Source organism: Cervus canadensis, chromosome 5 (assembly GCF_019320065.1).
Source record: "Cervus canadensis isolate Bull #8, Minnesota chromosome 5, ASM1932006v1, whole genome shotgun sequence".
Lineage (NCBI taxonomy): Eukaryota > Metazoa > Chordata > Mammalia > Artiodactyla > Cervidae > Cervus > Cervus canadensis.
In genome coordinates, this window is record NC_057390.1 from 43,442,611 (window position 1) to 43,466,669 (window position 24,059).

At 39.7% G+C, this 24,059-nt stretch overlaps 1 protein-coding gene and 1 pseudogene across 1 annotated transcript in view; both read left to right on the forward strand.

Annotated features, from left to right (window-relative positions):
- The window catches only part of SUCLG1 (succinate-CoA ligase GDP/ADP-forming subunit alpha), a 38,320-nt gene extending 15,178 nt beyond the window's left edge, over positions 1–23,142 (forward strand). The window contains exons 3-9 of the mRNA XM_043468688.1: positions 166–282; positions 3,507–3,719; positions 3,863–3,920; positions 11,206–11,289; positions 13,361–13,512; positions 21,245–21,433; positions 22,891–23,142. Of these exons, the coding sequence (XP_043324623.1) occupies positions 166–282; positions 3,507–3,719; positions 3,863–3,920; positions 11,206–11,289; positions 13,361–13,512; positions 21,245–21,433; positions 22,891–22,917 (840 nt within the window). The 3' untranslated portion in view covers positions 22,918–23,142. The remainder of the gene's footprint in view (positions 1–165; positions 283–3,506; positions 3,720–3,862; positions 3,921–11,205; positions 11,290–13,360; positions 13,513–21,244; positions 21,434–22,890) is intronic.
- On the forward strand, positions 5,883–11,164 carry LOC122441303 (annotated as a pseudogene).
- Positions 23,143–24,059: the final 917 nt, after the last annotated feature.

Below are 24,059 nucleotides of genomic sequence, written 5' to 3' on the forward strand. Positions count from 1 at the left end.
CAGTCCCTGGGGTTGCAAAAGTTGGACACGGCTTAGTGACTGAACAACAACAACAACAAACAACAGATACTTAACATATTTGTTTTTCTTTTCCAAGTTGCTGAAGATTGCCTTTAGGCTTCCCAGCCAGCCTTTTCTCACTGCTCTTGTGCTTTTCCCTCTCAGGGCACCTTTCATAGCCAGCAGGCACTGGAATATGGCACCAAACTAGTTGGAGGAACCACTCCAGGGAAAGGAGGCAAGACGCACCTGGGCTTACCAGTCTTTAACACCGTGAAGGAGGTAATTAATGGTACCTGAGTTTGGCAAGAAGAAAAAACCAAGGGAAGAGTTAGCGCACTTTGGCTCAAGATTTTAACTGTGCCCCTTTTGGAAGTGTCACTTGCCTTCTAAAATTCCAGTAATCTAGAGAAATTTGAAACGTGGTAAAAACGATCGGGTTCACTTTAGTCACGTAGGCTCAGGATGTACTATCCGCAGCCTGGGTCATTTTTGCTTATAGGCGTACATCAGTTCTTCAGGGAAGAAGTGCCGTGGCTTGGCTTCTATTTGGCTTATTTTTCTTTCCTTACCATTTCTTCTTCCGGGCGGTTAGAAGTGCACCTGTCAGCGTCCACGCTTGACCCTAACACACAGTGTTAGTGGGAGCTCTGCCAGGCACTGTGCCAGGCGCTTCATCTTCATGGCCTCATTCAAGCCTCACCACAAGCCCCCAGGTAGGGGCTGTTAGCATCCCTATTTTAAAGACAAGGATACGACAGGTACAGAGGGTGAGGGTGTACATAGCCTCACAGCTGATCAGTGGCAGACTTAGCTTGGCTCAGAGTAAGTAAGTAGTGGGTGGTGTTCCTGTGTGGAATAGAGTCCAACGGGCAACTCACAGAGTCCTGGTCTCTTCCTCAGCTTGCTGATTTCTCAATACTTTCAGAATGACTTTAAGCTAAACTTTCTTTGTTACAAGGCTAATACGTGCTTATGGTACAAAGTCAGATGATACGAAGGTATGTAAAGTTAAGTTTTATATGGTGTTTTCCACGTCTTGGATTTTGCCTTCATAGAGAGCTTATTTCAGCTCAGTGTATACTCTTCATTCTGTTTCTACACTTACGTGAATATGTACAAAAATAATAGTATTATGAAAGAAGTCGTAGTACATGTTCTTGGCTATTTAATTTTTAAAAAATCAAAGAAATAAACTTAGTACTTGGGATTGATGTATTGAGGTTAAAAAATAAAAATGTAGCACTCCCCCTCTTCTTAAATATACTTTTAAGGCATGTTTTAAAGAATTTCATTTTTTTTTTAAGTACAAATTTATAGATTTACTCTGTTTTTGGAATACTAACTTCAAATTGAGGTAATTTGAATTCTTAATGTAATTAAGATAAAGGGTAAAACAAATTTTCAAATTTGGAATTTTCATTTTACTTTAAACTTGAAAATAGGGTATACTGTATATATGTGTATGTGTGTTTTGAGTGTATCATACTTTAGAGAGTAAAAAATTCATAAATTCTGTGGAATAATCATTTAAAGTTTTGCTTTGCATTTTTTAAAACTTCCTAGTTAAATTTGACTTTTGCCATGAGCCTTTTTTTTGCTTTCCTTTTAAAAGAAAGTTTTTGTTCCTAGCAGTTCATTTATTATTCATTTTGATACAAATAGATACGGCTTTTGGAAGATGCTGTTTATTTCTCCCCTGTTTTGCTCTTACAAAGAGATTTCTGAGTGAGTGGAATGGTTTCCTTTCATGTAGTATTACTTGCCGACACAGACCCTGTGGTCATAGTCCAGCTTCTGAAAAGACTTCTGAAAGTCTTTGTATCCTTAAGAGGTAGGAACCCATGGGATATATTTTCCATAAAATACCTGCACCATCTATGATCTCATTTCTGTTTGTTCCAACCTAGTTTGGTGCCCACTTCCCTATTATCACTTAGAACATCATTTTTAAAAACATTGATTTCAATTATTTTTAACCCTTGGCAAGTCAACATTCTTTGACTTGTTCATCTGTGACTGTCAAGATACCTCTCTTTATTAGGGATGCAGTAGAGAAAGCTCCTCGACCTCTGGGAACGTGGGCAGTCAGTTTGGAATGATTCTCAAAGACATCGTCTTTTACTTCTGCCCCTTCCAGCTATACCTGCATGTTCTGTAGCTTGGTATTTGTATCCACTTAAAATCTCATGGCTCAGCCTTCTAAAATGTTTTGGTTTATATCTTAATTAAGCTTCATTTTGACATTTATAGGGAGGTAGCCTGCTGTAGCTGAAAAGAACTGACGCTGTGGAATCAGATATCCTTAGGTTTGAATCTTGGCTCTGCCACTTCCCAGCTCTGTGACCTCATGCGAGTTATTTAGTATTTCTTGGCCTCTACATCTTGATTTGTAGATAGGGTAGTAAGCAGGCAGGGTTGCATAGTCTTTCTCAGGGCCTCTCACAGAATAGGTGCTGCCTGTCTTGGAGAGTCAGAGACACTGACTATCTCTGTCTTCAAGGAGCTTCCGTTATAGGAAAAGGGTCATGGCCACATGTGGAAGTAGGTGGAAGGCTACATCTGTATTGATACATGTACAAAATGTATAGAAGATCACAGAGAGAACAGTGGCCACAGTGGTGGTCTTTAAGTGCCTTGCATTGTGAGGGGTGATGTAGCGTAGACTCTTAACCTTATATGACCGATGCTTGTTCTGTGGTGTACGCATGTGTATTTTATCTTATTTCTAGTCAGCATGTATTAGAGTAAAAATTGGCAGCTAGGAATAAAACTACTTCATTTTGCTTCCTCTTGATAATATTTATTCTTTGATCTATTTTTATTTTTTTAATTAAAAAATTTTTATCTATTTTGGCTGCATTGGGCCTTAGTTGCAGCCTGCAGACTCCGTGGTTTTGGTGTGTGGGCTCAGAGGCTGCAGCACATGGGCTTAGTTCTAGCCCCGTGGCATGTGGGATCTTAGTTCTCTGACCAGAGATTGGACCTGAGTCCCCTGCACTGAAAGGCAGATTCTTAACTACTGGGCCAGCATAGAAGTTCCATGGTTTGATAATATTTTTAAAAACATGTTTGAGAGCTGAGTTCTGAAGTTTGGGGCTCACTAGTCCTTTTCTCCTGAGGAGATGCAGGGCCTTTTGTACTGAATGGGTGATAAGTGCCTTGCTGAAGAACAGAAATAAACGTGGCCGAGGAATGAGGGGACCTAAACGCCAGTCACTGCTTTCGTGTGTGCTGACATGCTGTCACATCGCCTGAAGGACGGGGAGGTCACAGAACCTTCCAGTTTCGAGGGGTGTCCCAGTGGGGCGGAGAGGAGGCCACACTTAACTCTGCTGTTTTCTGACAGCAGAGTGAGCTAGTTAATGGGAAGAATGAAGCCATCCCAGTGTCTCCTGGTGATGTCCTTTCCTGATCCCATGATATCATTAAAGCCATGGTATTGAGTTTGTTTTACAAAGTGTCTGACTGAACCTATAGTAAAGTGCTTTGTATTAATGTTTCAGGCCAAAGAACAGACTGGGGCGACAGCGTCTGTCATTTATGTCCCGCCTCCCTTTGCTGCTGCTGCCATTGATGAAGCTATCGAGGCGGAGGTGCCCCTGGTCGTGTGCATCACCGAAGGTATCCCGCAGCAGGACATGGTGCGGGTCAAGCACAAGCTGCTGCGCCAGGGAAAGACCAGGCTGGTCGGGCCGAACTGCCCCGGGGTCATCAATGTGAGTGCGCGAAACGAAATGAGCCCAGGTTCAGCCTCCACAGGCTGGCTAACTTTGAGTCAGTCCAAGTATATTTGTGTGTATGATCTTGGAGTTAAAGTTTTTTTTTCACTTTTCTGATACTGTGAATTACTTTCCTTTAGCCTGGAGAATGCAAAATTGGCATCATGCCTGGCCATATTCACAAGAAAGGAAGAGTCGGTGAGTATGTATTTCTTACAGATTATAAAACAAAATTTCTTGCCCCTATTCTCAAAATTCACAAAGAGATTTGATGGTGCAAATCAAATTCATTTTAATTCTTTCAACTTTAAGAGAGTTTACCTTGAAAGTTCTATAGTGAATTGATTCTGTGTCCTGAATTAATGTTTGAGGAACACTGATTCTATAGAATCAAGATATTTTTGAGTTTTTTTAAGATTCTTTTCCTGCTCAAGCACACTATGGATTTTTCCATGTATTTGCATGTATCCATAATTTTATCACTTAGTAATATTTTATTGAGTGATTATATCACAGTTTGTTTGCCCATTCTCCCATTGATGAACATTTCTGTTACTTCCACGTTTGAGTCATTATGAATAAGGTTAAAGTAAGCTTTTGTGTACAGGCCTTTTTGTGGGTACGTTTTCCTTTCTTGTGGGTAAAATGCTTGAAGTAGAATTGCTAAGTCATAGGGTCAAAGTGTGTTCAACTTTTTAAGAAGTTACCAAATAGATCTGCAAAGACACTGTGTTCTAAACTCCCACCATCAATGTCTGAATGTTCCAGGCATTCTGTACTTAGGCTTTATGGGCCTGTACTGAGTTGCCTTTCTGATCACAACCCTGCTTTTTGAGGGGCCCATAAGCCTCAAAAACAACTAAGAGAAGTTTAGGAAAGTTCTTTAGACCTTGGTTCTTGAGATGGCCATAACACATTGATGAAGAAGTCCTCTGGGAGACTGCCTTTAATTTAAAGGACTTTAAAAAAAATTCACCTGAAAGGAATACATGACACTACAAGATTTTCAAGGAGGTGGTGGAGAAAAGATGACCTTTTTTGTACTAATTATTCCTATTTTGATACCAGTGCTAATATTCTCAGAAGCCTCATTAACTTCCAGTCCTTAAATTAAGTGTTTAGGGAAAGGAAGGAATTTTCAGTCTCTTGGGTATTTCTGAAGGGGACATCATGTAATATAATAGCAGTGCAACAGTATAGTGGCTTTCTAGTTTGTGTTAATGATAACTAAAATTGTATAACAGCTAATTGAGTGTAATTGAAGAAAGTGATTAGATTCCAAATTGATATTTAATGATGCAGTATTTTTGCATTTATGTTAGACTTTTTACTCTCAACCTCATGTTACATACTTGACTCCTACATCTTTTTAAAATTTTTATTTTAATTAAACTTTTCATATTTAGATAATTATAAATTCACATGTAATCATAATACGGACAGATCTCTGTGTACCCTTTATTCACTGTCCCCCAATGATAACATCTTGCAAAACTATAATGCCATGTCACAGCTAGTATATTGACATTATGACAGACATAAAGAATTTTTCCATCACTACAGGAATCCCTCATCTTAACATTTTATAGCTATATCCACTTCCTTCCTGCTGCTACTCCCTTCTTAATCCTTGGAATCTAATAATCCTCTTATTTTTTTTCCTAAATTTTTTAAATTTCAGGAATGCTATATAAATGAGAGCATATAGTATGTAGCCTTTGGAGATTGGCTATTTATACTCGGTATAATTCTCTGGAGATTCATTCCTTTTTATGACTGAGTAGTATTCTAGGGTACAAATGTTTGTTGAACCAATCACATGTTGAAAGATACTGGAATTATTTCCAGTTTGGGGCTATTAAAAGTAAGTCTGTTGTATACATCTGTGTACTAGTTTTTGTATATCACAAAAAATCTTCATTTCTTTGGGATGAATGCTCAGGAGTGCAGTTGCTGGGTTGGATAATAGTTGTGTGTTATTTAAGAAACTGCCAAATTATTACCCATCGTGGCTATACTGTTTTACCTTTCCATCACCAGTGTACCTGTGATCCAGTTTTTCTAAATCCGTGCCAGCATTTGTAGTCACTGTTTTTATATTAGCCATTCTGATAAGTGTTCAGTGATAACCTCATGGTGGTTTTAATGTACATTCCCCTAATGGCTAATGATCTTGAACATCTTTTCGGGTACTTGTTTGTCATCTGTATATCTTCTTCTGTGGTGGCAGACGGTAAAGTGTCTGCCTACAATGCAGGAGACCCAGGTTCAATCCCTGGGTAGGGAAGATCTCCTGGAGAAGGAAATGGCAACCCACTCCAGTATTCTTGCCTGGAAAATCCTATGGATGGAGGAACCTGGTAGGCTACAGTCCGTGGGGTCATAAAGAGTCGGGCAAGACTGAGCGACTTCACTGTATCTTCTTCAGTGAAATGTTTCTTTGTGTTTTTTTGTCCCTCGTCTAATTGATTACTGTTGAGTTTTGAGAGTTCTTTCTGTATTCTAGATACTAGTACTTTTTTGGATATGTGGCTTGCCAGTATTTTCTCCCAATCTGTAGCTTGTGTTTTCATGCTTTTAACAGGATCTTTCAGAGAGCAAAAGTTTTTTCATTTTGATGAAATCTTACTTATTGACTTTTTTCTTTTGTGAAATATGCTTTTGACTTCAAGTCTAATAACTCTTTGCTTTGCCTTAAGTACCTATTTTTTCCTGAAAGTTTTGTAGTTTTATGTATTTTTATTTGCTTGCCTGTGCTGCACGGCAGCTTGTGGGATTTTATTAATAGTTCCCTGACTAGGGATTGAACCCAGGCCCTCAGCATTGAGACTGCAGAGTCCTAACCACTGGACTGCCAGTGAATTCCTGAAAGTTCTGTAGTTTTACACTTAAATCCCATAGTCCAATTCAAGTAATTTTTCTAGGCGTGAGATTTAGATCAGAATTCTTTTTGTCTATTTGTGTTTAGTTGCTTCAGCACCATTTATTAAAAAGATCATCTTTCTTTCATTGAATTGCTTTTGTATTTTTGTCAGTAAGCTTCTTATTTGTGTTGATCTAATTCTGGGTTTCATCAATACTGCACAAATTTAATGCTATGTTGAAATAATAACTCTTAAAATTGGATAGATTGCTTCTTTGTACTTTTTAAAAAATTATTTTAACTTTTCTAGTTTACTTTTTCATATAATTTCAAGGTAATCTTGTCTCTATCTACAGAAATTATTGCTGGGATTTTTATGTAAATTGTGTTAAATCTATATGTCAGTCTCAGGTGAATAGACATGTTTATTCTGTTTAATATTCCAGTCCATGAATGCAGTATATCTTCATTTACTTAGATTGCCTTTGATTTCCTTCATGAGCATTGTATAATTTTTAACATGAAAGTCCACTGTGTGTTTTGTTAGATTTACACTAAGTATTTCTTTTTATTAAAAAAAAAATTTTAATTTTATTGTATTTTAATTCTGGTGTCCATGTGCCTGTGGCTAATGTACAGAAATACAACTAATTTTTGTTTATCTTATATCTTGCCGTATTGCTGTAGACCTTAGGGGTTTCTTGGTAGACTCCTTAGCATTTTCTATGTTAGACAACCCATGTTATCTACAAATAGGGATAGTTTTATTTCTTCCTTTTAGGACACTCCAGAGAAAGTCTTTTCAACTATCCATGTTTTGCTTGTTACTGTGTTCTTCGTTCTTGAGGCTCCAGGGTTCCTTCTTTTATCACTTCTCTTCTTTCCAGAGACCTTATTAATATATTAGCCATTCTTTTATGATGGAACTGTTGGCAACAAATTCTTTACTTTCCCCTTTTGAAAATGTTTTTATTCCCCCTTCATTCATAAAGACTAACATCACTGGGTACAGGATTTAGGGTTGACAGTTCTTTTAGTAGTTAAAAAATGTTGACCCATTTCTTGATCCCATGGGTTCTGATGAGAAAACTGATATCATTTGAGTGGTTTTTTCATGTATAGGAAGGTGTTATTTTTCTCTTGCTGCTTTCAAGATTTTTTTTTTTTTTTTGCGGGGGGAGTCCTATTTTGATTTTCTGAAGTATATTAGAGGTTTTGGTGTGAATTTCATTGGATTTATCCTGTTTTTAGTTTGCTCACCTTCTCACATGTAGATTTAAGTTTCATAAAATTTTGAATTTGGTAAAACATTATTTCTTCAAGCACTGTTTCAGCCCCATGTTCTTTTTTCTCTCCTTCCAGGACTGTCATACAGGAATATTCAATCTTTTATTATAGTTCCATAGGTCCCTGAGGTTCTGCTCATTGTTTTTTCCTAGTCTGTTCTTTCTGCCATTCAGGTGGGATAATTTCCATTGTTTTATCTTTCATTTCACTGATTTTTTTCCTCTCTGCTCTCCATTATTCTATTTAACTCATCCACTGAGCTTTTAGCTTTGGTTATAGTATTTTTCAGTTCTAAAATTTCCATTTGGTCCCTATATGTCTTCTTTTTCTTTCTTTTTTTTTTTTGAACTGAGACTTCCTTCATATTTCTTTGATAAAGCTTGTTTTTTTATTTATTTCAAGCATGTTCATAATTATTGAAAGTGTTTTTATCATGACTTCTTCAAATTTCTTGTCAGATAATTCTAACATCCCTTCATCTTGGGATTAGCATCTATTGATTGTTTTGTTGTTGTTGTTGTTTTAATTCAGTTTGAGATCTTCCTGATTTTTGGTAGGTCAGATGATCTTTGGTTGAAACCTGAAAGTGTGGGCTACTATATAATGAGGTCTGGGTTTTATGTGAACCTTCTGTTTTAGCTGACTTAATTCACACTGCTTCAGCAGGGAATGTGGGGGAGGTACCTTGTTCCTGCCAGGTGGAGGCAGAAGTCCAAGTTCTCTTCTTGTTTCTATTGCCAGAGTGGGTGGGCTCCTGCTCACTGGGGAGAACAGTTCCAGCTCCTTACTTGGTCTCCCCTGACACTAGTGAGGATGGAGTTGTTATTGCTGGGCAGTAGTAAAAGCCGTGATTCTCCACTAGGCCTTTTCTGATCCCAGGAAAAGGAAAGAGGCCTCAGTGCTGCCAGATGAGGATGACATCCAGGCTTTTCACCTGGTTTTCACCTGACCCTGTGGGAGTGGGGCGGGACTCAGTACCAGCTTGTGTAGATGAAGAGCCTGGTTGTGTACATGCTGGTGGGCGTGCTGCCAGGGTGCCTTATTACAGCCTTGTAAATGTAAAGTCTGGGTTTCTTTTTTGGCCTTTGCTTATGGAGAAGGAAATGGCAACCCACTCCAGTACCCTTGCCTGGAAAATCCCATGAATGGAGGGGCCTGGTAGGCCCCTGGTAGGTCCATGGGGTCGCAAAAAGTCAGACACAACTGAGCAACTTCACTATGTGAGTACAGGTGGAGCCAGTTTTTCTGTAGTGCATAGTTGGTATGGAGTGGTTATTGTCTGAAAGTTTTCTGTTTTGCTAGGCTGTCCTTCTCTTGGTTCTTTCGCTAAAGAGAGCTGCTGTTTGGGTAGGGAGTTCTGTGCCTTTGTGTGTTTCTAGGATGCGAGCTTCTTTATCTTTGTATCTGGGACACGTGAGGCAAAAGGCAACTTGGAAACACTTCATTGTTTTACTGGAGTCTCAAGGTCTCTAGGACTCTACCTTCTATCTAACTTTCAGCGATTTCTTGTATTTGTTTTATATGTAGTGTTCAGGATTTTTATTTGTATTTAGCAGCAAGAATACAGGAAAATACCTCTGCTCTTTGGAAGCAGAAGTATCCCTATGGTAGATATTTTTAAGTGATAGTCTCTCTTACTATATATATACTTCAAGGATGGCAGGAGTAATCTACCCTAAAAACATTGCTTTCATTACCTTAAATGTGTGTACTTTGCATTTATATAAATTATATATCACTTTCATTTTAGATGAAATTCCCTTAAAAGAATGATAAAATCCTAGTACTGCTATTCACTGATTATTATACTGATCATCAAAAAAGAAAGGCTGGAATAAATAAAATAGTTGTGCTTCCCAGTAATCTAGGGTGTTTGTTACATGAACAGGAACATAATTCTGTCTTAAGAATCAAGTAGGAATGTAAAGGAGACTAGGTAATTACATACAAAGAAATACAACTAAGTTACTTATTGTCTTTGATTTGAAAGCTAAATGCACCAAATATACATAGGTGTTACCTACCTATCTACCCTTCTCATTTATGAAAGGTCTTATAAAGGAAGGACTATGTTGAGGAGAGAGGTTATAGACAGGAAGCTCCTGAGAGTGGGGAAAAACTGATGAGTGAGACACATGGGGTATGGTGTTATTGGTTGTCATTTGTCGTGGGATAGGGTCCAACCAGTGATTGGTCTTATAACTATCACCAGTTAGATTTTGTTTAAGAGGGTAATTGTACTCCATCAGTTTTCAGTTTTTACCTATTCGGTACATATTTACTGAATTCCTTTTGTGCCTGAACTGTACTCTATATGGGGAACGCAGGGGTGGGGAAAACAGTCTCGTTTACTAACCCCTGGAAGTTATAAGTCCAACAGAAAAGACAATCACTGCAGAATCTCCAACAGCATTGGTGGTCTCTACTGATCAATGTAGGAAAGCAGGGTTCTGACTTGAGGAATCTGTGTGGTAAGGAGACAGGAAGCCTAACTATGAATGTATTTTCTGAAACTGGGGTTATTAACCAAAGGTTAATACTGGAAATTTATGCCTTCTTTTTTTCCATATGGACCTTTATATAGATTTATTGTTCCATTTTACACTAGAAGGTCATTTTTTGTGGAAGACTTCAGATATCTCTTAACTGCTTTTGTAGTCATAAAACAACCCTAACTAGCTGGATTGCGTGCGTACAGATGGCATCACTTGAAACTTGAGAAGCCACACAAGGGTCTTTCTTGGAGGCCTGGTGAAGGACAACTGCCAGGAACAAACTAAGAGGGCAGAGGTCCAGGAATGTATTCCACATAGCCAGCCAAAAAAACTTCAGGGTTAAAAATAAAGCGAAACCAGTTACCACTAATCTTAAGAAGATAAACATTGTGAATGATTAAAAAGTTAAAAGAGTGAATCAAACTCTTGTAGATATACAGAAGAAACTTGCAAACTACCCAAAAAGCCTTTCCATTGAATCTCTGAAGAAACAGTTCATTTCTCAGCAGTGTCATGAAAATGTACCACAGTTAATGTTGATGAGGCTACAAAACAAGTGGCTCAGTTGTAATACACTGGTGATGCATCAAAAAAAACCAATAAATTAAATGTTTTATATTAAAAAAAAACCCTAATTAATAAAATCCTTTCTTGTTCTAACTTTTAAAACCTCCCTGCTGTAATTTAGGCCTTTTTTCCTTATTCCATGACCTGATGGTCGTGTTTGTTTGGAGGACAAATTGTGGGATGGGTTCTTTATATATGTGTGTTTGTGATTTATTTTACTATATGAGAGTCACATGAGCACTCTAATATTTCTGAGTTCTCCTTCTTTAAGGTATCGTGTCTAGATCCGGCACCCTGACTTATGAAGCGGTTCACCAGACAACACAAGTTGGATTGGGGCAGTCTTTGTGTGTTGGTAAGGACTTTTTCTAAACTCATTTTATTAGAGTTCAGTGTCTTCACTGAATAGGTGTAATAATAATTATTGGTTTGATTATTTGTGAGAGATTTTGATGTCATTTTATGAAAAAGATGTTATGATCTTGAGTTTAATTTGCTTATACATGAAGCTGGCTGTTACATTTTCAGGATTCATGGTCCAGGATTTAACTCCCACATTTCAGATCAAACGTCCTGGGGTGTATGGCTCCTGGAGAGCCTTTGTCCCTGAAAACAGGACTCACTTTGGTTGTCGTGAAGCAGTGGTCCTTCAAGACAGGACTTTGGTCAGTGTAATTGGCACTGTGTTACCATTGCCAGCTGTCAGTCAGCGCTTCACAGGCACCGACTTCTCTGCCAATCATTGTCTCACTCTGCAGAGGCACCCCTGTTAGGCCCTGCCAAGCTGGCACAGAGTCCTGTGGTCACTTGATTGGTATGGAGGAGGGTGAGCTCTTTGCCCCATCATACTGCCTCCCATTTACAAAAGAGTTTTTACATTTTAAAATAATTTTGATATTTTTTGCCAAAAGCCAGGCAAATTTCTTATTTTTATATCAATTCCTTCATGTTTGTAGACCATCTTTTAAAAGCTTTTCAAAGGCAACTTTTGATGATAAAAAAAATTTTGAAATATAACCCTGGAGTATTTTTATTGACTCAAATTGATAAAATCAGTATTAGACATTAAATGAGCTTTTCTATGTGCAAAAGCACAATCTTCAAGACAAGATAACTTAACGTGATAGAAAATAAAAGGTTTTGCAATAGTGTGGTAAGTTCCATCTTCTCTAGCTCTGTTTTTAATCTGTAAGTTGAGAGTAGTAATTCCTCTCTCACAGAGAGTATGATGATGAGGAAATGGCAGGTCTGATGTGTGCTAAGGCACAGACCTGACACGTGGTTTGAACTCAGTCGATGCTGCTCCCCTTCCTCAGCTTCATTCTTGAGCCATGCCTTCAAGAGTAGGAAGCCAATCCTGCCTTCAGTAAGTTTATAACTTAAAAATTTAGAAAGTGGCCCCCAGTGGAGGGAATCTTGACTTGAATCCCATCTAATACTTGTGCTGAAAAGCCGTGTGTTTGTGGTAGAGCCCCTGTGTGTGGTCTCTGTCATCTCCCATTCCAGGTTAGAGGGAAGAGGGATCAGGACACCTACCCCACCCACTGCAGGGACATGTGTCTTAACTTGGGGGTGGTTCCTCTGCAGTGTCCCTCATCAGACAGTTACTTAGTGCAAAGAAATTTATTTATTTTTTCTTTTTTTACTGTAGAAGAATTACAGATATCCAGTATTTCTAATATGGCATTAAGTCTCCAGTATGGTAATAAGGTTTGCGGTTCATGTGAACAATAACAAATCACAACAAACTACCACAGTGAGGGTAATAACATATAGACACCCACACCCACACACCAGGTGAGGGTAATAGCATACAGATACACCCCCCACCCCGTGAGCTAATTAAGATACTATTATACTTCATTAACCTTTTGTGCTAGGAGATGATAAAGGAAACTTTTTGATTATAATATTAAGTAGTATAATTATTTTTATTATAATATTAAATAGTATAATTATTTTTAATTTCAGAATTAATTGCCTATTATATACAAAGTACTGATACTGAGCTACTCACCAGAAGTCAGTGATTAAAAGTTATAACTTACTAAAGAGTAACTGTATTCCTGAAAAAGCTAATGTGTTTTCAAAAGTAACATTCTTCTAATTAGGGAAACTATATAGAATGCTTATTATTAAAGAGCTATGTAGGAGTAATTTTGGGAGGGGGGAAGAGTCTTGATAAGGAGACAAAGAAAAAGATGGCTCTTTTTGTGACTAGCAAGACCCAACCACCATTTAACATTCATGTAGTATTATAAGCAGAAATAAGTTTAGCATTTTATGATTTTTTAAATGTTAAATGCAAGAGTGATAACACATTTAAAAATACTTGTAAGAAGGGCGTAGGCAAAATAAGAAACCTGTTGAAACAATATTTCCTGACTTAATTTTCAGAGGGTGTTGATATTCTTTGACTTTTCCAGGCATTGGAGGCGATCCTTTCAATGGAACAGACTTTACAGACTGCCTTGAAATCTTTCTGAATGATCCGGCCACAGAAGGCATCATATTGATTGGTGAAATTGGCGGTAATGCTGAAGAAAATGCTGCAGAATTTTTGAAGCAACATAATTCAGTAAGTTTGGCTATGGAAAGATACAGCTCTTTGCTCTTGAATAATATCACAGGTTTGCTTTAGAAGTTGTTTTTGTTTAAAGATGAATTTTTTAAGCAAACATGAAAGGTAAAATTAAATCTTATTGAGCTGAGCCTGGAACACTGGCCACTCAGGAAATGTGGGACTCTTTCTGGGTTGATTCTCCTCCCCATTTCCCTTGATGCCTGTTCTTGGCTTCTCTAATCAATCCTCCCTCTAGGAATCTCCTTTTACTTCCTGGTAGGTCGTCTGCTAAATGGAGAACTTTCAGGCCATCAGCCTGAAAGCTCTCACTTGACCTGCGCGTTTCCATTTTCACCTGTCATTGATGTCCTTTCTCCTGACCTCGGGGGATGTGTGTTCTTTCTCTTTGTCAAGGCTGGCTGTCTAGTGATCCTGTCCTTTATACCCTTTTCCAGGATCTTGTCTCCCTCTAGCTTCAGTCTTTCCTCATAGAGTAGCACTTTGCTTCAAAGGTCAAGTGGAAAAGCTTTATTGACTGTCCTGTGAAGGCTTTCCTTGTTGCCTCTCCCTTTGAATTAAACAAAAAAGAACAGTGTGGTGTTGTATCATAATTGCATTTAACTTAACAGAATTAAGCTCTGTTTCTGGAGCGAAGGAGGGTGGTAGGAAGAGAGCGGGGGGCATGGTAAAGACAGGAGCAGCTTGGTGCCCGACAGTCCCCTCCCCCCATCACTGAGTGTGTGTGCTCTGAATTACTGTGGTCAGGGCCTGGGGAGAGCATGCAGATGGTTTCCAGGGTGTCCCTGACACTGACGAATGAGTGAAGAGTGAAGGTGAATCTTCAGGGGGCCGGGCAAGAGGACAGAGAGAACTTGTGTCTGTGCTTGTGAAAGAAATTGAGAGTAAGTGTGTCAAAATTAAATGCCACAGAAAAATAATGAGTACCGGAGTTAAAGGAAAAGATGCTATCACCTGCAGAATAGCCTATGCAAAACGATGCATGTTTATGTATTGTTGTTGTTTAGTTGCTCAGTTGTGTCTGACTCTGTGCAACCCCATGGACTATAGCCCCCCTACCAGGCTCCTTTGTCCATGGAGTTTTCCAGGCAAGAGTACTAGAGCAGGTTGCCATTTCCTTCTCCATATTTATATGTAATTGAAGGAATTTTCAAAGGCTCTTTTGAATCTACATGTTTTTCTTCAGTGGTAATTTTAAGAGTTCCTTTTATTCTGGTAAACTTTCCTGGTGGTTCAGATGGAAAAGAATCTGCCTGTAGTGCAGGAGACCCGGGTTCAATCCCTGGGTCGGGAAGATCCCTCGGAGAAGGGAATGGCTACCCACTCCAGTATTCCTGCCTGGAGAATTACATGGGCAGAGAGGCCTAGCGGGCTATAGTCCATGGGGTTGCAAAGAGCCAGACATGACAGAGCGACTGATGCTTTTACTTTACTCTCTGGGTCTCTTTCTTTATTTTCTAATCCTCAGCGGTTAGGTTTTGTCTGCCGCTTAGAAGCTGTGTGACCTAGGGCATGTTCCTTAACTTCACTGTGCCTCAGTTTCCTCGTTGGCTAAAGAGGGGCACAGTCGAGCTTCCCTCGGTGCTCTTGTAGGGCTGTGGAGATACATGGTGCAGAGCTGCCCCGGGCGTGTGGTGAGCACTGTTGGCGGGCTGCTGTGGGGTCTGCGCTCCACGCTGGCCCTGCTTTGGCTGAAGTCAGCAGCAGCCTCCATTCATCCTCCTGGCCCTTCTCGTCTTTATCCTTTCCCAGATTTACCCTTTGTGCTTATTCCCTAAGTGTAACTGTTCATGGTGTATAAACAACGTTGTACTTCTCTCTCAGCTCTTGCTTCCCTTCAGTTACCCGAGATCTTAGCAGTTTGTGGAGATTCAAAGTATCATCAGTAATTAGTCCCTCTGTTCCGGTTCAGTCTCTTATCTTATCTCACCTGGACCATCTCAGTAATTTTTTTCCTGATGTCTCTGCTCCTTTCCCTCCCACCTGGCCAACCTGCTGTTTGCCATCCATGTGGGTTAAAGGGCAGACAGCATGGCTTTCCAGCTGCCTACACACTACCCTGACGCTCCTTTTCAGATCCATGTCCCATCTCATGTGCTGCTTGTCTTCATCCTTGCTTGCCTTCGCTTGTTCCTTCTGCCAGGCATGCCGAACACCTGACTCTTGCTCTTGTGGACAGCAAGCAACTGCTATAGCCTTGCTGCCCAGCTCAGCCTCCGGCATGTTAGGAGACAATAAATGGTGTATAAGTGAAAGAGTAGGTAAATTGGTAGGAGACTAGAGTAAAATGTTATGAGTCTCTCAAATTTACAAAGGTGAAGTTTAAAATTTAAAAACTGACTTAATTTTACAAAAAAAACCACTTAGGGTAATATGACATAGTCATCCCTTCACTGTCCACGGGCAGTACCCCTGCTGACACCAAAATCTGTGGATGCTCAAGTCCCTTATATAAAACAGTGTAGAATTTGCATATAACCTTCATATACCCACCTGTACTGTAAATCATCTCTGGATTACCTACAATACCTAATAAAATGTAAATGCTGTGTACATAGTTGTTAGTTTGGCAGTTTTGCTTTTTTCTGGGATTCTTCCCCTGCCTCACCAGACGTTTCCTGTGTGCAGTTGGTTGAATTCTCCAATGCAGACCCCATGGATAACGGAGAATTTTAAAATGTGTTTAGAATACATGAATCCCTTGATGGGAAAAGCTAAACGTTAGGTTTTGTTCATTTGCCATGTTTTCCTATTACTGATTGGTCTCATGGAGCTAAATTTTACCGAGGACCTACTGTGTACAGGCTTCTAGGTTGAACAGTGCAGGTGACATACTAGACGCTTAGCATGGTAACTGACACAGAGTGAATACTCCGTAATCTTCTGTCCTCCGAGGACTGTATTATCATCATTGTAATGACAGTAGTTATCTGCAGGAGTAATGTTTTTTAACCTTTATCTTGATGCTTTGAGTAGATGTTTTTGTCCTTTTTTGAGTAAGGAAACTGGCAACTTGCCAGTGGTAAGTACTTCAGAGCTGAGGTTCCCTCTAGGTGTGCCTGACTTCTCCATTACACCGTCAGGGGTCAGGAGTCAGGTCGCAGGGCTCAGGGACATGATGCCACAGTCCTCGGCATCTATTTGATTCCACTCGTGCCATCCTAACTCATCTTTTTGTTTTTAGTCTTTCACATTTCTGTGTCCTGTTCCACACTACATTTCCTCATAGTCTTTTCTATTGTATTTTTCGGTCCTTAAAGAAAAAAATCTCAAGTGACTCTTCTTTGACAACAGGACGGAGTATACATTTGTCAGACATTCTAGGTTCACCCTAATCATGTTCCCTTCTAATATAATATTCTCACTATTTGAGTATGGGGACAGGGATCCAGCAGAAAGTGGTGCCACTCACATATCAGATGCTGACATTCTTTGCAAAGCACATAGTGAATAAATGATTTAGCTTTTTCTTTTTAAATCTCTCCTATAGTAGATGTTGGACATACAGAAGTAAATGAAAACATAGTCTCAGCATTCAGAGTCATCATTTAGGACAGGAGTATGTGGGGAATAAGTCACAGCCAGTGTGCTGTGGGTCATGATAGAAAAGTATCAAAGGCACAGCAGAGTCACTGAACAGAAGACGAGCAACTGAAGGGAATTTGTGGAGAGAGTGGGAGGAAGAGTCAGAAGGGTTAAAGAAGAGGCTTGAGCCACGTCTTTAAAGGTAAGTCAAGATTTGCCAGCTATCCAAGGAGGATGGAGAACTTTCTCAGCAGAGGCCCAGAGGCAGAGCAGTCTGGCATTACTGGAGGATAAAGAGCAGGGAAGATCTTCACGACCCAGATAATCACGATGGTGTGATCACTCACCTAGAGCCAGACATCCTGGAATGTGAAATCAAGTGGGCCTTAGGAAGCATCACTACAAACAAAGCTAGTAGAGGTGATGGAATTCCGGTTGAGCTATTTCAAATCCTGAAAGATGATGCTGTGAAAGTGATGCACTCAATATGTTAGCAAATTTGGAAAACTCAGCAGTGGCCACAGGACTGGAAAAAGTCAGTTTTCATTTCAATCCCTAAGAAAGGTAATGCCAAAGAATGCTCAAACTACTGCACAATTGCATTCATCTCACACGCTAGTAAAGTAATGCTCAAAATTCTCCAAGCCAGGCTTCAATAATACGTGAACCGTGAACTTCCAGATGTTCAAGCTGGTTTTAGAAAAGGCAGAGGAACCAGAGATCAAATTGCCAACATCTGCTGGATCATCGAAAAAGCAAGAGAGTTCCAGAAAAACATCTATTTCTGCTTTATTGACTATGCCAAAGCCTTTGATTGTGTGGATCACAATAAACTGTGGAAAATTCTGAAAGAGATGGGAATACCAGACCACCTGACCTGCTTCTTGAGAAACCTGTATGCAGGTCAGGAAGCAACAGTTAGAACTGGACATGAAACAACAGACTGGTTCCAAATAGAAAAAGGAGTACGTCAAGGCTTTATATTGTCACCCTGCTTGTTTAACTTCTATGCAGAGTACATCATGAGAAACACTGGGCTGGAGGAAGCACAAGCTGGAATCAAGATTGCCGGGAGAAATGTCAATAACCTCAGATATGCAGATGACACCACCCTTATGGCAGAAAGTGAAGAACTAAAGAGCCTCTTGATGAAAGTGAAAGAGGAGAGTGGAAAAGTTGGCTTAAAGCTCAACATTCAGAAAACTAAGATCATGGCATCCGGTCCCATCACTTCATGGCAAATAAATGGGGAAACAGTGGCTGACTTTATTTTGAGGGGGTTCCAAAATCACTGCAGATGGGGATTGCAGCCATGAAATTAAAAGACTGTTACTCCTTGGAAGGAAAGTTATGACCAACCTAGATAGCATATTAAAAAGCAGAGACATTACTTTGCCAACAAAGGTCTGTCTAGTCAAGGCTATGGTTTTTCTAGTAGTCATGTATAGATGTGAGAGTTGGACTTTAAAGAAAGCTGAATGTGGAAGAATTGATGCTTTTGAACTGTGGTGTTGGAGAAGACTCTTGAGAGTCCCTTGGACTGCAAGGAGATCCAACCAGTTCATCCTAAAGGAGATCAGTCCTGAGTGTTCATTGGAAGGACTGATGTTGAAATTGAAAGTCCAATACTTCGGCCATCTGATGGGAAGAGCTAACTCATTTGAAAAGACTCTGATGCTGGGCAAGTTTGAGGGCAGGAGGAGAAGGGGACAACAGAGGATGAGATGGCTAGATGGCATCACTGGCTCAATTGACATGGGTTTGGGTGAACTCCGGGAGTTGGTGATGGACAGGGAGGCCTGGAGTGCTGCGGTTCATGGGGTCGCGAAGAGTCGGACACAACTGAGCCACTGAACTGAACTGACAGAGCAGGGAGGAGGGATGAGGCTGAGGCTGGAGTCCGCAGTGTCAGAGCATGTAGAAGCTGTAGAATCTGGCATGCTGGTGCCTTCACGAGAGTCAAGTTAGTGGAAGCAAACTGTGCCAGTGAACTTGCACTGCCATGCACTTAAAAAAAGTCAATTTTATTTAAGAATGTCCTTAATGAAGTAGTGAAGATTACTAATTTTATAAAGTCTTGACCCTCAAGTCAGTAGTTTTGTGGTGAAATGGAAAGTAAAGCACTGTCCTAGTTGAATTGTGAGCTAAATTAGCTGCTTTTTTCATGGACCACCAGTTTTACTGGAAAGAGTGACTGCCAGGAACACTGGTTATTGAGTATTTATTTGGTGAATCTTTTCTCAACAATGAACAAAGCAGTCCTGCTGTGTTTGTGTGTATTGTCAAGGAAAACAACTCATTGCATTTGTTGACAATGATTAAGTTTGAGCTTTCAAATGAATATTCTTAGAATACTTGTTTCTGCTACCATGGACTTGACAACTTCCCCCTACTAAAGACTTCTCTAATGAGGCTGAAGGTGGTAATGAAGAATGATTTGTTGATATTGAATGATGAAATATTATCAGCATTTAGAATGTCTCCGTAACTCGGTGAACCTATATTTTCCTTCCGACCAACGAATGTTACAAAATCATGATAGGTAAAAGATCCAAAAAGATGAGTGGATTTTAAAGTAACAAAGGACTGTGGTTCCAGATTCCAGCATTGCATCATCATCATCTTTAGTCGTTCAGTTGTGTCTGACTCTTTGTGACCTCATGGACTATACAGCCCACCAGGCTTCTCTGTCCATGGGATTTCCCAGGCAAGAACACAGGAGTGGGTTTCCATTTCCTTCTCCAGGGAACATTGCATCTAACCTTTAAGAAATTACCACTTGAAGAGGTTCGTTTCAGTGTCAAAGAATATCCTCAGTTATCTGACAGATTAAAATATTTGTCTTTTTCTAGTACATATGTGTGTGAGGCCAGATTTTCTCTTGTACTTCAGCCAAAATAACATTTTTGCAGTAGATCTAATGAAAAGCAGATATCAGAATCCTTTTGCCTCTTATTAAATTAGACACTTAAGATTGACAAAAATGTAAAATAATGCCACTCTCCTCACTTAAATGTTTTTTTAAAAATAGTTTTAAAAAATTACTATTTTAAGAGAATAAATATTTATAAAATTTCGCAGCTTTAATTTCTAATACTGTAAATATCTGATATAATCTCCATTAAAAAAAAGTTCTTTGGGATCCACAGTCATTTTTGTAAGTATAAGCGGTCTCAAGACCAAATGATTTGAGAACTGCTGGTCTGGGAGAAGATAATAGTGCCTGAAGACACCCAGATTCTACTTGTGCTCAGGTTCTGCTTTCTGTAGGCAACTCTGTTTTACCTGGATATCTTATTGCCTCTGAATTACTATTGTGAACATGGTATTTTCACTCACTGTGAAACATAACTGTATATTCATATGTTGCTCCATGACATCTATTAAATGATTGAGATATATATATATTTTATATTATTTCTCCAACAACATTATGAGTCTAGAGCACAGGAATTCTTTTTTTTCCTCCCACAGGAATTCTTATATTTCCTGTGTGTTGGGTTTTTATTTTTATTCTCAGAATCTACTGTTATGCTGTGCTGTTTATGCATGTAGCAGTTGTGCATTAGAATGGATTTTTATTGAATAAAACCAGTCCTGATCTTCCTTCTTAGACATCCTATAATGTCAGAAGAAAGAACCCTCAGCTCCCAATCTAATTTAGCTATTTCGTTTCATAGATGAGGCAGCAGAGGTCTAGAGGTGATGGGCCTTGTCTAAGGTCCTGTCGCTTTAGTCAAGTGGAAATTGATCCTGGAGACTCCCACTCTTCAGTCCTTTCCAATATGCTATCTTTCTCTTTTAAACAAATTTATTAAAGGTAAACTAGTAATGAATTAAGACAAAACAGCCTGACCTGGGTCTTAATTTGTTATAATCACAAATCCTATAACTTACGTATTTTCAATTGTTTTTTTTCAAATGAAAGAGTCACATGTGTGTGTGGAAATCAGCTTATGCCAGTGAAGTTGAAGTTTAATATCTAAATAGTTAACAGTTTTGCTTCAGGATTGTTTTTGTGAGTTTGGAGGAAAAGTTGAGTCATCTCAAAGGAGAATGCAGTAGTTTCAGTCATAGCTCAGTATTTCTGTTGGTTTTCTTATAGTGACTGGCCCCAACCACTTGCCATTTTCTGGCAGTCATGAATTGGAGGTCCAGTTTTGATCAACTTCTTCATCAGTGTGTTTAAATTCCCACTTTCCAGGGTCCCAAGGCCAAGCCTGTGGTGTCCTTCATTGCTGGTTTAACTGCTCCTCCCGGCAGAAGAATGGGTCACGCAGGGGCAATCATTGCTGGAGGAAAAGGTGGAGCTAAAGAGAAGATCGCAGCCCTGCAGAGTGCTGGGGTTGTGGTCAGCATGTCCCCGGCACAGCTGGGAACCACCATCTACAAGGTGAGCTGGAGCAGTGGCCTGAATGCTCGGAGGTCATGGGCCTTACAGTGGGAGGCCACACGGGTGGCCTGGGAACTGTGGTCTTTTCTTCGGACTCTCCTGTTTCTTTCATTCTGGTCTGCTACTTAAGGGTCTGTAGCAACCCCACCAAGATCCTAATATCCTAATTGGGCATGACCAGGAATAATGTTCTGATTAAAAAACTTGATTCATAAACATTTCACTTTGCTGTTTTGTGAGTAGTGAGATAGGATTTACAAGAAAGGGTTTCAGAGTCCATAAGTTCTGTGAATTCCATTTTAGGAGTGGTGCAGAAAATTGCCTTGTGTTTTGTTTTTTTCCATGGAGAGCCTTTGAGGGTATAGTTGTGCTGACTCCATAGGTATTTTTCCAGGGAGAGAGGTTGAAAACTGACTAAGAAGAAATAAAAACTGGGAGTCAGGATGGATGGAGACTAAAGACAAGGATGGGGATTTTTAGTTGGGGTCTTCCATAATCTCTTTGCAGTGATTTTTGGCAGGCTATCTCTTTGATTGATCATTTAAGACTCTCTCTCTTTACTTTTATGATGATCATAGACATTACCAAAAAAAAAAAAAAAGCAAAAAACCCCCAAAATTTTGTACACATGCTGAAAACAGGCCCAGATAGTCTTCCCAGGAGGGAACATGTTTTGGCATATTCTTCTTTGGCACTGTCCTAGAGATAATAAAATAAACTCCTTGGTTTATTGAATCTCTGCATGATCCTGTTGTATGGAATATGCCACTGTGTGCCGTAGTGTTTAAAAGAAATCTGGGTAGTTAGTGAGTGTTGTGAGGAAGAATCTTCTTTATTTGAGAGAAGAGGAAGGGAAAAAGCAAATGCTTAAATTCTTATTGAAGGCATGTATTACCATTTTACTCCAGTAGGTGGCAGCAGGCACCTACACATCCTGTTGTATTCTAATTATCACAATGTAGAGAAACTGATTTTCAGTATTGTTGCCTTTTCATATATTTCTGAGGTTCTTGACGTTTTGTTTAAATCTGAACTGAATCTGTGTTTTATTCTCTGAGAAACTAAATAAACTTGTTTCCATTGCCTTATTAAAAGGGCTGTTGTGGCTCACAGATAGCATTACATGTTTGGATAAGCACAATCAAGTTTGTCAGCTCCTAACTGTAATACTGCAGTAGAAAATAAGCATAATTCCAAACCTCTCAGCCTCTGCATTTAGGAGACATAAAGTCTTAAGTTCTGAATCTAGCTTAGTGAAATCAGACTGACACGGACTCATTTGAAAGCTGTCATTTTGTGTTCAAGCACCTCATCCTGGTACATTTTACCTCTATAATTTTTGGTTGCTCAAGGGGTCCTAAAGACAAGAGGTTTCAGTATCACTTTGATCATGAATGTAATTTGAGGCTTTAATCTTTTTATCCCCTCTCCCTTCTCCTGTTCCTCTGTTCCTGAAGGAGTTTGAAAAGAGGAAGATGCTCTGAAAGAAAAACAAGACAGAAAATTCCTTAAGCCTATGGATGAATCATTGTAGCAATGGGAGTGGTGGCCGTTTGCTTCTGATGTCCACTGACCGTCCGCCCGCCCACCTGTCGCTGGTCTTTTCAGCACAACAGGAAGCCAAAACAAGGTTTAGAGTGTCCTACACTGAGGTGTTTTCACCTCACTAAATAAGAGAAGCAGCCAATAAATCTACCACTTGATTTGAATATGGTTTTGGAGACTTTTTATTGTTCCACCGTGGGCATGGGGGAGAGGGGGAGAGTTGGAGGAGGCTGTGTGTGCACATGTATGCCTGTGTGCGTGTGTGTGTCTTTCATTGGGCTCTGTAGAGGACTTTCTAACTAAAACTTTTGAGAGAATGAGTATAAACATTTCAGTTTGGCATTTATCATAGATACAGAGTGACTAAGTTTCTCTGAATTACAATTTTCTCATATCTACATATATAATAGTCTTCATCTTACCAGGATAGTTTTGAGGATTGGAGATAAATATATGAAGTCCTTGGCACGTGATAAGGCAACCTAATTTTTGCCAGTGCCGCCATCATTATCACTGGGATTATAGGCAGGAGCTCATCCAAGTTTCAGTTTTTGCCTAATTGGGAAGTGGAGAGTCTTCAATAATGCTTTGTTTTTCTGTGGTTCTGCAGAGGGCTGTTTCCTTCCCCACCCAGAGCCTACATTTCTTTGCTTGAGGTTTCAGACATTTCACTTTGAGAAAGCAGTTAGCCATCCTCTTGTTTGAAAGGGAGCTTGTTAACAAACAATTGCAGTGGAGAAGCAAGAAAATATTCTCACATTGTGTAGCTGCCCTGAAGGAAACAAGAGCTTCTGGAAATAGTAATAGAAGAAGACCTTGAAGAAGGCTGTTTGGGGAGGCCTTTCCAGGGAGGAGTGATGAGTAGGTACTTAAGGGCTGGGAAGGTACCAGTCATGCAAAAAGGAGGACACATATTCCGGCAAAGGCAGGGGGCAGGAAAGAGCTTGTTTTGGGGAGGTGCCTGGGGAAGTGATTCCAAGAGGGGCTGGAGGATGTTTGGAAGACTGGGAAAATAGGTGTTCCATGACTTTGCATAGGCTGCTGAGGGTGCAAAGAGCAGGTGTTGGGAGATGGATCCAGC